The 13792-nt window shown below is 49.2% G+C and overlaps 1 protein-coding gene across 5 annotated transcripts; it reads right to left on the bottom strand.

Annotated features, from left to right (window-relative positions):
* Nucleotides 1–980: 980 nt before the first annotated feature.
* On the bottom strand, nt 981–13277 carry LOC121592133 (protein Smaug). Of its 5 annotated transcripts, none has more exons than XM_041913464.1 (5): nt 12841–13277; nt 8890–9980; nt 6856–8813; nt 6524–6758; nt 981–5649 (listed from the first exon to the last, which is right to left on the bottom strand). In XM_041913464.1, the coding sequence occupies exons 2-5, from the start codon at nt 9696–9698 to the stop codon at nt 4881–4883; spliced, it is 3771 nt and encodes a 1256-aa protein (XP_041769398.1). In that variant the 5' UTR covers nt 9699–9980; nt 12841–13277; the 3' UTR covers nt 981–4880. The 5 variants fall into 5 exon arrangements, with proteins under 5 accessions (XP_041769398.1, XP_041769397.1, XP_041769399.1 ...); XM_041913463.1 differs by having other exon boundaries at nt 12892–13277; XM_041913465.1 differs by lacking the exon at nt 12841–13277 and adding an exon at nt 12712–12794.
* Between the last annotated feature and the right edge of the window lie 515 nt (nt 13278–13792).

The raw sequence follows: 13792 nt of genomic DNA, 5'->3' as shown, positions 1-13792 counted from the left end.
CACTTCTGCGATTTTCGCAAAAACTTCTGCGATTTTCGCTAAAATGTCTGCGATTTTTGCAAAAATGTCTGCGATTTTCGCAAAAACTTCAGCGATTGTCGCAAAATCTTCTGCAATTTTCGCAAAAAGTTTTGCGATTGTCACAAAAAGTTTTGCGATTTTCGCAAAAATTTCTGCGGTTGTCGCAAAAAGTTTTTGCGACGATTGTCGATTGCAAAACTTTTTGTGACGTTCGCAAATCTCATTGCGACGATTGCAAAACTTTTTGCGATAATCGTAAATTTTTGCGACAATCGCAAAACTTTTTGCGACAATTGCAGCACTTTTTGTGGGAATCGCAGCACTTTTTGTGACAATTGCGGGCTTCTTTAATTGTTGTCAACAAAAAGTGTTGATGGGAGGGGGGAGGGGTGCTTAATGATTCGCCAGTCTCATTTAAGTTCGCAGGCGTCTCAGGCGACGTTCATAATCGCGGAGGCCCCAGGAACTAGTACTCTGTCCACTTTTAAACATACTGCATACTATACACTACCGATCTACAGGGTCTCTGAATCGGCGGGGCCAAAGGCGACCGCCTAGTTTGCCTACCGTTAGATCCGCCGCTGGATATATCTAAGCGTCTCTTGAATATCGGGATAATGCAGATACATGTCTAGTAGGATCTGACGTAACGTAATGTAACAAACGTAATGACATCTTGTTGTAGTCTTTGTTGCAGTTTTATAGGAGTCTAGGTACGATCATGTGATCTTTCCTACCACATACAGATTGTTGAAAGATAACATTAAACTTCAAGGATTCGGAATTTTCTCATGTGTGAGAATGTGAATTCACAAAACAAAAACATTTTTTTCAGCTGGAAAAATAAATATTCTCAAATACTTTTTTCATGTATTTTCGTTCGATAATGGTTTTAAAAACTTCACTACATAAAATCGGATCGTTTTTATCATCTTCTTCTTCGTCTGCCTTCTTTTTTCCACCCTCGCTTCGATCATCCACCGTTCGTTTGCGTGCACAATCCTTGTACAAAGGGTAAACCGGGAAAAGTACTTGCCAAATATATGTTTACTACACGGTTGAGCCTATTGGCCTCGCCCAAACCCCACTCCGGCGCGCTCAAATATCGTTCGTTTTGCCTTGACCTACTCATTTATAGCCTTCGTGCTTGGTTAAAGTGTGCACACTCTATAGATTAGGGTTGAATTGTAACAAACTTGCCCCATCTCTCTCCGCCACTACGGTTAGTTTCTTAGTCCATTGCCCTTAGGCTGCTAGTTGCATGGGATTACAACACGGGGGATTGGCAAGCAAGTGCGCAACTACTGTTTTAGCATTGCCTTTTAAATATTTGTTATAGTTTTTTGTTTACTTCAGTGGTACGATTTTTTAACAAACCGTGCTACAAAAATGCGGGAAAGAGCTAGTTTACTACACTAATTGCTCGTTTTCTTTTGTAACAACACGACGGATTGGAAATTTGTTTACATATATGTTTTTGTCCCAGTTTCTAATAGAGTTAAGATCGTTTTGGGGTAACATGGAACGGGCACACGTACTGCGTATTTGGATCCGCAACGAAATGTATTTAGTACAAAAAATAACAATCATATCAGAACGGCGATCGCAACATCTCTTTTTTAATCCCTGCGTGTTTTTTTTTTTTTTGTGTAACGGCGAGATCGTTTTGCTTTTGTAGCTTTAAATTATACAGAAAGGGTATTGTGTTATGTTAGGTCGCATACAAACCGAAAACAGAAACAATTAAAACAACGTTTTTGCGATCAACTTTTTGCAACTCAGACAGAGTGTGACGTAGTTTTGTTTTGCATACCAAAACGAACTGATCCCTCTGATTATTTCAGTTTGGTGTGGATAACCGGGACAGGGAATCAGGGGGGAAACATACATAGACATCCCTTCCTTTCATTCTTTTACGATACATCTTCTAGAGGATTTACATGTAAAAAACAGCTAGATTGTGTGACTGGTTGTGTCATGGTACAACTGGTAAACCGTTTAAATGTGTTACACAATTACAATTGGTGAATAAAAAAACAAATTGTACGGCGATTATGAGATTTACAAACAGTAGTGTAGCACAAGAAGAACGACTATTAACATATTCTAAAGAGTGGTCGCTAAGCGACTATTTTTGCAATACATGACTCATTCTCCGAAGCCTTCCTTCCGCTCCTGTAGCTGCGTTTCGTTTTAAAGAGCGATCTACAGACGACGATCAACTCCTCATACCTTCGAGATACACTTCACAACCATTTTTCGCCACATTGTTTCCGACTTTTCTTTGCACAACATTCCTCGCCGTACAGAAACCGTCTGCTTATTAGTTCCATTTTTCTTCTGAGTACGTGTATTTTTTCTTTTCCCACGCTATGTCCGTAAGCAAACATTTTTCGCATACATTCTTCACGCGACGAGCCATATATATAGGGTATGGGTGTGTACATTTGCGTGAGCGTGGAAGGGTCTGCGTAAGGTTCGTTTGTCTCACAGAACATGAGAAACAGCACTCTACTGCCTATAATACCTATGTAGCAAATATTGATCTTCAATGATCAAGACAACCGCGTGTCCATTTGTTTTATGGTAATTAATCCTTTCCGACACAACAATGGTCAAATTATGACGCTTCTTTCGCAGAGGGACACACGTTCACAACGTACTCAGGTGAACAAAAAAAAAACAAAAAACACATACCGGCTCTGGAACAAATCACAACTACAACTACTCCTAATGGGCTCTATTTGGCAACAATTTCATGTTGTTTTATAGCTGGTAAACCTAAGCAACAATTTATCAACTTACTTTGACGAACAAATGCTACCTAACCACACACGCGTGTGCTTTTGTACCGTGAGCGGGAAGGTAGGAAATCGGAAGATTCTCGCTACGAATGTGTGGGAAAACACTTCCTAACACTAGACTCTTGTTCTTCTACTACGTAGCTAGCTGTAATAAAGGAGAAAAAGAAACATAAACAGTAAACATCTAGGATGCAGACTAACGATTACGTTGAAGAACAGTTGTAATAAATACCAATGCGTGTCAGCTATTACTAAGCTCAAAAGAGTTAAGCTATGCTCAGATTTGTGTTTTTGAAAGTTGTACAGCCTCCCCTTCCTTCCTCGCATTGTAAAAAAGCTACCCTTAATGTTACTAATTTAGATTAAGAAGAGAAAAAAAGCCTAAGAGAAAATTTGTAGTTCAACGAATAATGATCCACTACCTAGCCAGAGAGGAAAATATACGTCCCTTCTGCACCGGTCTGTACCGGTCTAAAAGGTTGAGACGAGTGTTTAACCACTCCCGAACTCGCTTAATGCTCATAGCAATCGCTCTACGCGCGTGTATGTTCAACGTTTAATTCCTGGTCCACTTTCGCCGCTAGTAGCTGTCCTCTAATAATATTAGTAATAGGTAGTATGTGCTTCGTTTCATTCAATTGCGAACGATGGTCAGCATATGGTTTGCCTTTTTTTCATTCATTTCAGACCGATGATATCGAGTGCATCCGATACATCTTCCACGTCCACTTATTACACCTAAAATGCTGCATGTAGTATGTGTGCGAGGGTGTGTATGTGTGTGTGTACTAAACGGTAGCGAACACGAGATGAAACAACCTTAACAAAACAAAACAATCACACACACACACACACACACATACACACATTGTGGTAAATAAACACTTGATCACATTATGCTCACAAATATTACACACGCGGCGCCGCGCTTTATATCATCTTTCACCAAGAAAGCAAAAGGGTTTTTCTTTTTCATTTTTACTGTGCCCGCATGTATTAACACTGTATTACAGCACGCATGTCGTCAACATGTAAGCTTACAAAAGATAAACACAATAATTGTAGCAAAGAGGGATTTTGGTTGAAAGGTAAAATAAAACGTAACAAGATAAATACTTTTTGCAGAATACCCGCGTCGTGACTTCGGTCGGTAGGTTTGTCGATCCTTCATCGTACCTCACTCGGAGACGTCCTCTCGTTTCGTTAGGCGGCAGGTGGGGCGTGCGCTTGCTCCTAGCTTCTTAACTGACTTAAAGATAATTTTCTTCTTTTTTTAAACAGTTTCTACGCACTGGGACAAACACCCGTTGTGTGGCGGTTGCCCTGTGACTGTGCTAACACAAAAGCTTAACACAAAAAACGTTCAACATCAAAACAGGTAAACGCTATCCTACACACCACAGCGTGGAGATAACCTGGTGGACAGCGCGTGTCCGTCTACATGCCACTCAAACCAAACTTAATCAAGATCAGCCTGCAGTATTGTCCGCAGCGCTGTTACACACGCCCACCCCGCCCATCCTACCCATTGTCTTGTGAGCGCCCGCTAGGGGGTATATATGTAAGTATATATAGTAATAGGTAGTAGAAGTAGTAGTACTTGTAGTAGTAGAGCCCTAACCATTGTGGTTTTGCGACAAAATTGCTCTACGTATTTTCTTCGCGCCCTACAGCATTGTCGGCTACGTACGTACGAAATAGTTTTAAACACGAAAAACACAACAACTGCTTACTGTCCCCTCTTGGAGAAGAAATACGATACACATTAAAACATAAACACACACACACACACACATCATATCGAGCGCCTTTACAGAAGGTGCGAATCAGTAGTTTTTTCTACCCCATTTTTCCACGTTGCTTTTCTCCCTCTCTAGAGCGAGTCGTTCGATTTGTTTGTTACCTTCACTATTGACCATTCTATACATTGCTACACAAATATAACTAAAACCCCATTTTTACTCCATCAGCGTTTAACAGCTCTACCTGTTCCTCACATATATATATCACCAATTCGGGTGTTGTCCAACAAACTCACCCTGCGCTTTCTACTTATTAATTAATCGCCTGCTCCGTCATCTGCCGACAGAGAAACTCGAGCCGCGAGTTGATATCAATGATACTGTTGTTGTGGTTGCTACTGCTGCTGTTACTGCCGCTGTCGCCTACCTGCTCACCTGCTGCTGCTGCGAGTTGCTTCATTCCGGCGCATCCTTTAACCGGCCCACCACCATCAACGACCTTGGCGCCGCTGGTACGGTTTTCGCCCGCCACCAGTGAACCGCCAAGGCTGTTCAGGAAGATGGCCGGCGGCGGTGCGAGCGGCGGGTTCGCATTGTGGTGATGATGCGTTATGTTGCTCAACGAGTGCCGATGGAACATAAAGTTCGGATGCTGCATGGCCGGCGGCTGTAGCGTGGGAGGTTGGGTGGATTGTTTGTGGGGGTGCGGCTGCTGCTGCTGGAGATGTTGGGTGGTTTGTTGCATGGACGGGTTGTTGCTTAGGATGGGTTTTATGGAACTGCCGGTAGCGCCGGTTCCGCCACTGCCACCGCCGTGCAGCGTGGAGGCGAAGCTCGGGTAGGAGGAGCTCTTGTTGTAGTTGGCCGTACTGCCGCCCGTGTTCGAGCTGGCGCCTCCGGTGCCACCGTGGTGGAAGTATGGATGGCCCGCCATGACCTGCGACGATGGGGCGGCGCTCTGTAGGTGCGAACCGGCGCTCAAATGGCCGGGCGGCACAAAGTACGGTACGGAGCTTTTGCGATGTGATTTCGCTTGCGATTCGTTGACATTCACTGGCTTATGCTTGTTGTTTGTTGTCCATCTACAAAAAAGACCAAAACACATATGAATACTTAAGAAAACATCCAAATTCAAATTGATTTTCAACAAATTTGGAAAATATGTCGACATTCGGTCAAAGGTATACAGCGCCACCCAGCGGCCAATAGCGCAAGTGACTATTCTTGTCGACATAACTGAAAGATTCTTGCGTGGCAACTAGTGGTGGGAGCTCGGAATCGGACCTACCGGATTCCGATTCCGTGTTCGGAATCAATTCTGAACCGAGAGCCGATTTCGATGCTGGGAATATTTCCGGAGCCGATTCTGGATCCTATTCTGGAGCCGATTCTTGACCCTATTCTGGAGCCGATTCTTGAGCCTATTCCGGAGCCGATTCCGGAGAATCGATTGTGGGATCGGATTCAGCTCCGGAATCAGAATCGACCTGGGAATCGCTATTTGCTCTGGTAACGGAATTAGGATAGACTCCAGAAATGGAATTAGGAATGGAATCCAGAAAGAATCAGTTCTTGAATTGAAATAATTTAAAGTTTCAGAAGCGAAATGGATGAATACAAGTAAATTTTGATTCTTTGCAATACATTGGACCCAAACGCCTATTCCTATGAAAATGCAGAAACCGTCTCCATTTCGTAGCCGATTTTGATTCCGAAACCGATTTCGATTCCGGATCCGGTTCGGAAGCCGATTCCGATTCAAGAGGCGATTCTGATTCCGGAGCCGATTGCGATTCCGAAGCCGATTTCGGAACCAATTCCGGAGCCGATTCCGAATCCGGAACTAATTCCGGACCTACTATCCGGAATTGATTTAAAAAAAAAACTTCGGAGCAAGAGAATCGATTCCGACGAAATCTGCATTCTAGTGGCAACCATCGTAGTTACCCAATTTACCTTGGCTTGTTCATGCCCGGACCGGCAACGTTCACACTCTTCGCAAAGTGGCCACCGCTCTTAGGCGCAATTTGCATCTTTATCTTTGACACTTTGTACTTGTGGTCCTTCAGCTGCGCAGAGTGCGCAATGAAAGCGTCGTTGTGCAGGGCGCGCTCGACGATCCACAGGAAAATGTTCAGGTACTCTTCGTCCTGCTGACTACAGACCGGTCGCATTACGATGATCGAACCAACTGGACAAAAAAGGGGGAAAAAGACATCCACAGTAAGTATGTGTACAAGTCACTCCGCTCCACCCAGAGCGGATTCACTCCCGGGGGTGCGTCCTACCTAAATCCAGCACTTTGGCAAACTGGCCCGCAATGTCCTCCGGCTGATCCATGCCGATCGGTTTCATCGGCGTCAGCACAATGTTGGTCAGCTCCTCCAGCACCGTCCCGAGCTGCGCCTTCTGCCCGCCGATCAGATCCTTCTCCAGCTGCAGCAGCGTACCGTACCGCTCCTTCAGCTTCTGGATGCAGATGGCGAGCTTGTGCCGGGCACCCTTGGTCACGCCCAGGCTCTGCAGGTACTCCTCCGTGATGCCGAGCATCTTGTCGTACGTCAGGTTCGAGAACAGCCACACGTACTTGTGCAGCCGCAGGCTCTTCAGCCAGTGCGCGATGCTGGACATGCCGACGTTCGGCTGGCCGCCGTACAGCTTCATCAGCCCGGCGCCCTGCTTGTAGTCGTCCAGCTGCGTGTCCGAGCCGCTCGAGGCGAGCGACGACCGGGGGCTCTCCATCGTGAGCGAGAAGCTGCGCGGTTTGTTCTGCAGCAGCTGCAGGTTGGACAGGTTCTCCGCGGACAGGCATTCGTTGTTTTGCTTCTGCTGTGCGCTCAGCTCGCCGCCGCCGACGCCGAGCGCCGACAGGGTCGATGGTGTGGTGAGACTGTTCGAGCGGCGCGTCTTCATCAGCGACGCGTCCAGCTCGAGATCAAGCAAGCCGCCGCCGCCGCCGCCGCCACCGCCACCGTGCGACGCCAGTAGATTGCTGTGCTGCCCGAAGCTGGCGAGCAGTGGCGGCACGCGCAAGAAATCGTTCACGTTGCTGTTGAACGAAACGAGCTTTTTGGCGTGCACCGGACCGGACGCACCACCCCCCGGAACTCCGGAACCAGCCGGAGCGGACGATGCGCTCGCCGGGAGGATACCGTTACCGGCCGCCGCCGCTGCTGCCTCCGCCGCTCGTATGGCGGCCGCATTGCGCGCCAGATAGTTGAACTCGTCCTCGTTATCGAAATCACAATCGTAGTCAAATATCTCCGTCCCGTTCTTGCTGAACGAAATGTGATCGTCGTCGGTCGAGTCGTACAGAAGCGACTCCGTCGCGGCCATGAGATCGTGATGGTGCTGTGCCGTCTCGCAGGACGCAGGACCGTCGGGCGTCGGTCCACCAACGCCACCCGGCACCACCGTAGGCCGTTGCGATTGCTGCTGCTGCTGCTGAAGGGCGGGCAGCAGACTGACACTCAGGCCGCCACCGTTCCCGGCGGCGGCGCCTGCTAGCAGCGTTTGACTAGAACCCAGCAGGCTTTGCCCGATCGTCTTGCTAAACTCGTTCACCGCCACCGCCGGTTTGCCCTCGTCGGCGGTTTGGTGGTGGTGGTGGTGGTGATGATGGTACTCAGCTGGCTGCTGCTGCTGGGATGAGGGTGCCACTAGCAGCCGCGGGGAAGGGGTCGCTTTCAGCAGCTGCGACGCCGCACTGTCTAGACAGGAGCTGGAGCTGGTGGTCGAGCTGGAGGAGGAGCTGGTAGTCGAGCTGCCGCTGTTGTTGATATGACTATTGCTACTATTGCTGTTGCCGCCGGACAGTACGGTCGTGCTGCCGGTCGTTGTCGTGTGGTTGTTTAGGCTTTGTTGCGATTTCGACAGCACCGACCCGGCCGTCGAATGCTGCTGATGATGATGATGCTGCGGATGGTGCACAGCCGAAGAAAGTACCGCACCCGGTACAATCTGTGAGCCCGGAGCGGACGCTCCGTTTGTCCATGAGTTTGTAACACCCACTCCTCCGTTGGCGGAGCTTGTCGAGGTGGAGAGATACGGTACGTGCGGCGTGTTGACAGGCACTGCTGTGCCATTGCTGTTGAGGCTGCTACTGCTGCTAGTACCGTTGGCACCGACCGACTGCTGCACGTTGAAATAGTTGCGACCCTTCGCAACCGGCGCAGCCGTGGCGGGTGCTGGCAGGTAGGACGTCGAGATGAAGTCCTCCAAATATCGCAACCAGTGGCTCAGCACGCTGTAAATAGTATTAAAAAACGGTTCTTCATTACGCTATCCGATCTAATCGGTAAAGCAAAACCCCCCTTGCTTACCGTCGATCGTCGTTGGTGATTGCGGGATGGATGAGCAGGTAGGACAGCGTCTGCTGTACGATTTCCGTCGGTACTAGCTGCCGGCAGGCGTCATCCACCGCCGCCGGAATGAGCGACATGTACAGACTCTTCGCCTCATCGTTGCCCGGCGCCAGCAGTGGCAAGTACATCAGTATGTCCTTCAGAATGTCTTCCTTCGTTTCCGGCTGCCGTTCGTGGTGGTGACCGTCATCCTTCGGTTGGTTGTGTCCCGGCGTTACAGCCGCCGCCGTCGTCGTCGTCGTGGAGGGTGGCGGTACCGTCGCCGTCGTCACCGTCGTCGCACTAATGATGGAAGGAGATTCTTTCAAGATCGCTGCCACCTCCGCCGTCTGTGGTGAAGCTTTCTTCAGCAGCTCGTACAGCGAGGCCGGCGTTGACTCGATGCCGGCCGCTTTGAGATTATTGTTCACACTGTTACTGTTGTTGTTGTTGTTAAGCTGGGCAGCGCCACCAGCGCCGATCAGTAGCGAGGCCGCCGCACTGCTATGCCCGCTCAGCTGGTAGTACCGCTGCACCAGCTTCCCCAGCAGGGCCGTACTGTTTGCCTTCGTTTCGAGCTGCTGCAGCTTGGCCTGGGTGCTGTAGTTCTGCGCGAGATTGTAATCGATCGACACCTGCAGGAACTTGAGGTTGACGAAGGGGACGCGCTTCAGCAGCGCGTACAGCACGACCGTCCGCTCGCAATCGTTCCACTGCTCGAACAGGGACGTCACCGTGCCGACCTGTTCGCAAAACATGGTGGATGGGTTGCCGCCGGGGTATTTCATCGCGGACACTGGTGCAACAATTCAGGTTCAGTTGTGGCTGGATTCAATGTTTTTTTTTTGTTCGTTTTCAACCGCCTGCAAATACGCTTCGAGCGTGTGGCTACGTTCGTTGGAAATCGTGACGCTCTCTCGCTCTCTCTCTCTCTCTCTCTTTCACTTCCGATCAAACTGTCCCGGCGGTTCTTACAGACAGTTACATAGCACCTACACACACACACACACACACGTACACACACTCACACAGGGACACTAACAGGTGTTTTCTAGCTGCATTTGTGATTTCTGAAAAGGGAGAAAAACGGATTACATTAGCATTGTTTATCGCTTCATCGTTCATCACCTTTTCAAACTTCCAAAATAAAAAAATCACACATTCGCCCGTTGTTTGGTATGGGTGCGCATTTGTTTTGCGTAAAATTCCGAAATTAGACATAAACCGGGTCACACCGGCCCCGGCGACCAAACGAACCGAACCGAACCGTACGCGTCCGTTTTGCGTACGCGAGTGGCACAACAGCAGCAGCAAAACCCGAGCAACGTCCTCTCGAGGCGAGGCGTACACAGCATCAGCAGCATCAGCTCGGCCGTCGTTTCATAACCATTGGCGCGTTTGAGAGGTGCTCTACTGACAAGCGCGCGTCAAGAGGACTCCCTCTTCAAACGCAAAACACCACCCTCACCCGTCAATCCCGCTCGTCGCTCGCGCGATGGGTCGTCTACGGTGAAACAAAGACAATCCTTTTTCGCGGTGAAGGTTTGCAAATTGCAGCACTTTTTCGTTTTACCCTGCTTTCACAGGTCCACCCCACCGTTCGTTGCTATTCCCCACGTAATGTTTGCAAGATAGGAAGGCGAAAAAAATCTTCACACGAGAGCAACAGCGTACTGCAGCGTGTTCAGAGCCCGGCTACAAAACAATGCATGTGACAAAAACTGTGGTGCTGGCGGCTCCGACCGTCACCATTCACCATCGTCCTTCTTCGCCGGTTGCTCTTCCTTCCCTCTTCCACTTCACCACTCCACTGAGCGCAGTGTGTTGTGTTGAGAGGACGCGCATCCGCGATCTTTCGCATCCGTTTTGAGAAAAAGGGCAGCGAGGGTTAAACATCGTTCGGGGGACGGAGGGGCCGGAAACAGGGACGACTGACGACGTTGGAGTTGGTCGATGCTGGTGGTACGTACGCTCTCCCGGCTCGTACATACCAACGGCGTGCATTTTTCTGCCCACCTAAGCGCATTCTTATCGCCGCCACGGGATCTTTCCTTATCGCTCCTGTCGAAAGGGTTGTTGTTTGTAACGTTCGGGTTGTGTGTTTTTTTACCGCTTCCCGTACCCACTTTACCACCTTGTTTTAAACAGCTTCCCCTCGCAGCAGCCTGCTCACTCTCTCTCCAACGGGTTGGGGGCACACACGTACGTAACACGGGGCGGGATGGATGGATGCCCTTCAGAGAGCAAGCGGATCGTACGATTTGTGCGCAGGAAAAAGGTTCCCTCCGCTTCGTCCACAACACGCTGCGGACGATTGTGTGCTACACACGCGACGCGATGACAAAAACGCTGCGTGCAAAGGCAAAAACAAAATTATTAGTAGAACTTTCACACACTTTAGAGAAAGTCGACCACGACGACGAGCCGGTGCAAAAAGGGGGTGGCAAAGTAAGGTGGTCGTTTCTCCTTTTTTTGTCGATTTCGCTTGTCTGGGGCGTGTTAAATTTCACACATCCACGATGATAACGATTAGCACATCTAGCGTTCAGCCATTTGTAAATGGAAATTTCGCCATTTGCCGAGGCAGATCCTGATCGATCGGACTTTCTTCACACACACACAGACACACAGCTGTGTGGATGCGAATTGATCGGCCAAAAAAGTTCCAAAAGCGTTGCGTCGCACACGCCAATACTTTCGATTTTGAACGCATTTTCCCTTAAATTTGGTTGCAAAACGTGTTGTTGCCGGGTTAGCGGCCGGGGTTTTTCCGTTTTCGCGCTTTTTCGCGGGATGCACATTCTATCGCTTGCATTTGGCCGGATACCCCCGGGACGACATTTTGGGAAGCACGCGCGCGCGCCATTTTTCAACACCGGCCAGAACGGAGGGCAAACAACCATCACACCCTTCCCAAAAATGAAATCCTTTCGCCCCAGCTGTGTCTCCGGTTTGGTTGCCATTGCTAAAACGAGAAGAGGAAGACAAAGAAGAAGACACCAACAAAAAAGAAAGGAAGCAAAGTTCAACGCTTTCCGCTGCACAGTTTCGCCTACTATGAATGCCGCCTCTCTTCGGACAAGGAGGAGAGCGAGAGGAGAAGAGCGCGCCATAGCGCGACACACGCACGCACGTATCATCACGGACGAGGGGGCAGGAGGGCAGTTTGCCGGCGTGTTTTCTTTTCCATCCTTTTTTTTTCAGCCGCCGGGCACGGAAAGAAAATCTTTCCAGCGCACAATACGTTCCGGTCTCTCTTCTACTTCTTACCGTTCCAGGAGGGACGGGGTGTGGACAATAATGCAATAGTGTCGGATGCGGTAGCATCATCGTACAAAATCTATCGCACACACACACACAACTCGTCAAACTCGCCGCAGGAAGCACATGCGTGGAACGGGCCATCCTTTCCCCCTCGTCCCACCACCGACGCTGCTGGCCGCTCTACGACCGGACGGGAAAATCCGAATGCGAGAGAAGTGTGGTTAGCTTTCCCTCCTTCCCTTCTCAGATTCGCACGGAGAGCACAGTTTAGTTCACATCCGTTGACCATATTGCCCTTTCGGGCGGATGCTTTTTCCGAAGCTGTGTTCACCACCCCGACCATTTTGGATGCTGCCGTACCCCGGTGCACGCATTTTTTTTTTTTTTGCACATCTCCACAATTTTGGACGACGCGCGCGCCTACGGAAAGGCGTGTTTGTGTGTGCGTATGAGACTGTGTGTATGGCGGGACCATTTTCCCTTCCCTGCGGCACACTTCCGGAAGGTGCGCTTCTTCACAGGGGACACGACACCTACCCTAGCCCTTGCCACCTACTACTCGGCACGCTTCACTTCACCACTGCACACTGCACGGGCCAATCGTTCGAGCTTAACCCGCCCACTTACGGCAGCACACCATCCGCCACCATTTTTGTGCTGGCGTACCTTTCTACCACACCACCACCACCGTCGCACAACGCCAGTGAAGGACCGTACCTGGGTGACTTTCTCGTGAGGAGGGTGCGGGATGCTCCGGGACTGTGAGACGCGTGGGGTTTTGTGCGACGGAGGCCTAATTTTCACATCACACGCGCGCACGGAGCACACACACACGACGCACTATGCACAAAACGCGACAAGAGTTGGACGACGACAGCGGGCGCACACAGCACACCACACCACAAACTCACAGGACATACACACACACACACAGGAGCGCGCGCGACTTGTACCGTGATTCTGCGGGAGGGGCGAGGCCTCTTTGCTGCCGGACAGAAAACGGGCGGACAGTTTGGGCCACCAGCGCGTGGATGGATTGTTCGATTCCACAACAATCACAGCTGATAAAAAATATATCTATGGGTGTACGATTAAAGTTATGGGGCTACATTTGTGACAGTGAAGCTATTTATTGACAGCTCCTTCCTTTCCACCGTTTGGCAGCTGTCACGCAAATGGCGCGGCTTATTTTGACCGTTTTAGGCTAACCGTCGCCCAGCAGTGCGAATGGTACGCAGTAGCAGTGTGGCCAGATTATTTTAGTTGTTTTCGGTAGGCGCATCAAAATTTTATCGGTAGTTTTCGGTAGGTTAACCGTCATGTGTACAACCGCCTACCCGGGTAAGTTTCGCATCTTTATTCCAAAATACCTTTGAATTAAAGAATCGTATAAGGAGTAAGTAAGTAAATGTTTGAAGTAAGTAAGTTTGAACGTAAGTAAAACTTAGAAAAAACTAATCATCCACTTAAAACATGCGGCCTGACCAGTTATAGTGGTGGAGTTGGAACATATTTTTGATTGAAAAAATATTGATAGGATTTTTAAAATTCTAATTTTACTACGATATGTTATAAAACATTATTATGAACCTTTAAGACAATTTTCATTCACATCTTA

The sequence above is a fragment of the Anopheles merus genome, chromosome 2L (genome assembly GCF_017562075.2).
Source record: "Anopheles merus strain MAF chromosome 2L, AmerM5.1, whole genome shotgun sequence".
In the NCBI taxonomy this organism is placed as follows: Eukaryota; Metazoa; Arthropoda; class Insecta; order Diptera; family Culicidae; genus Anopheles; species Anopheles merus.
This window is presented reverse-complemented; position numbering and strand designations above follow the sequence as displayed.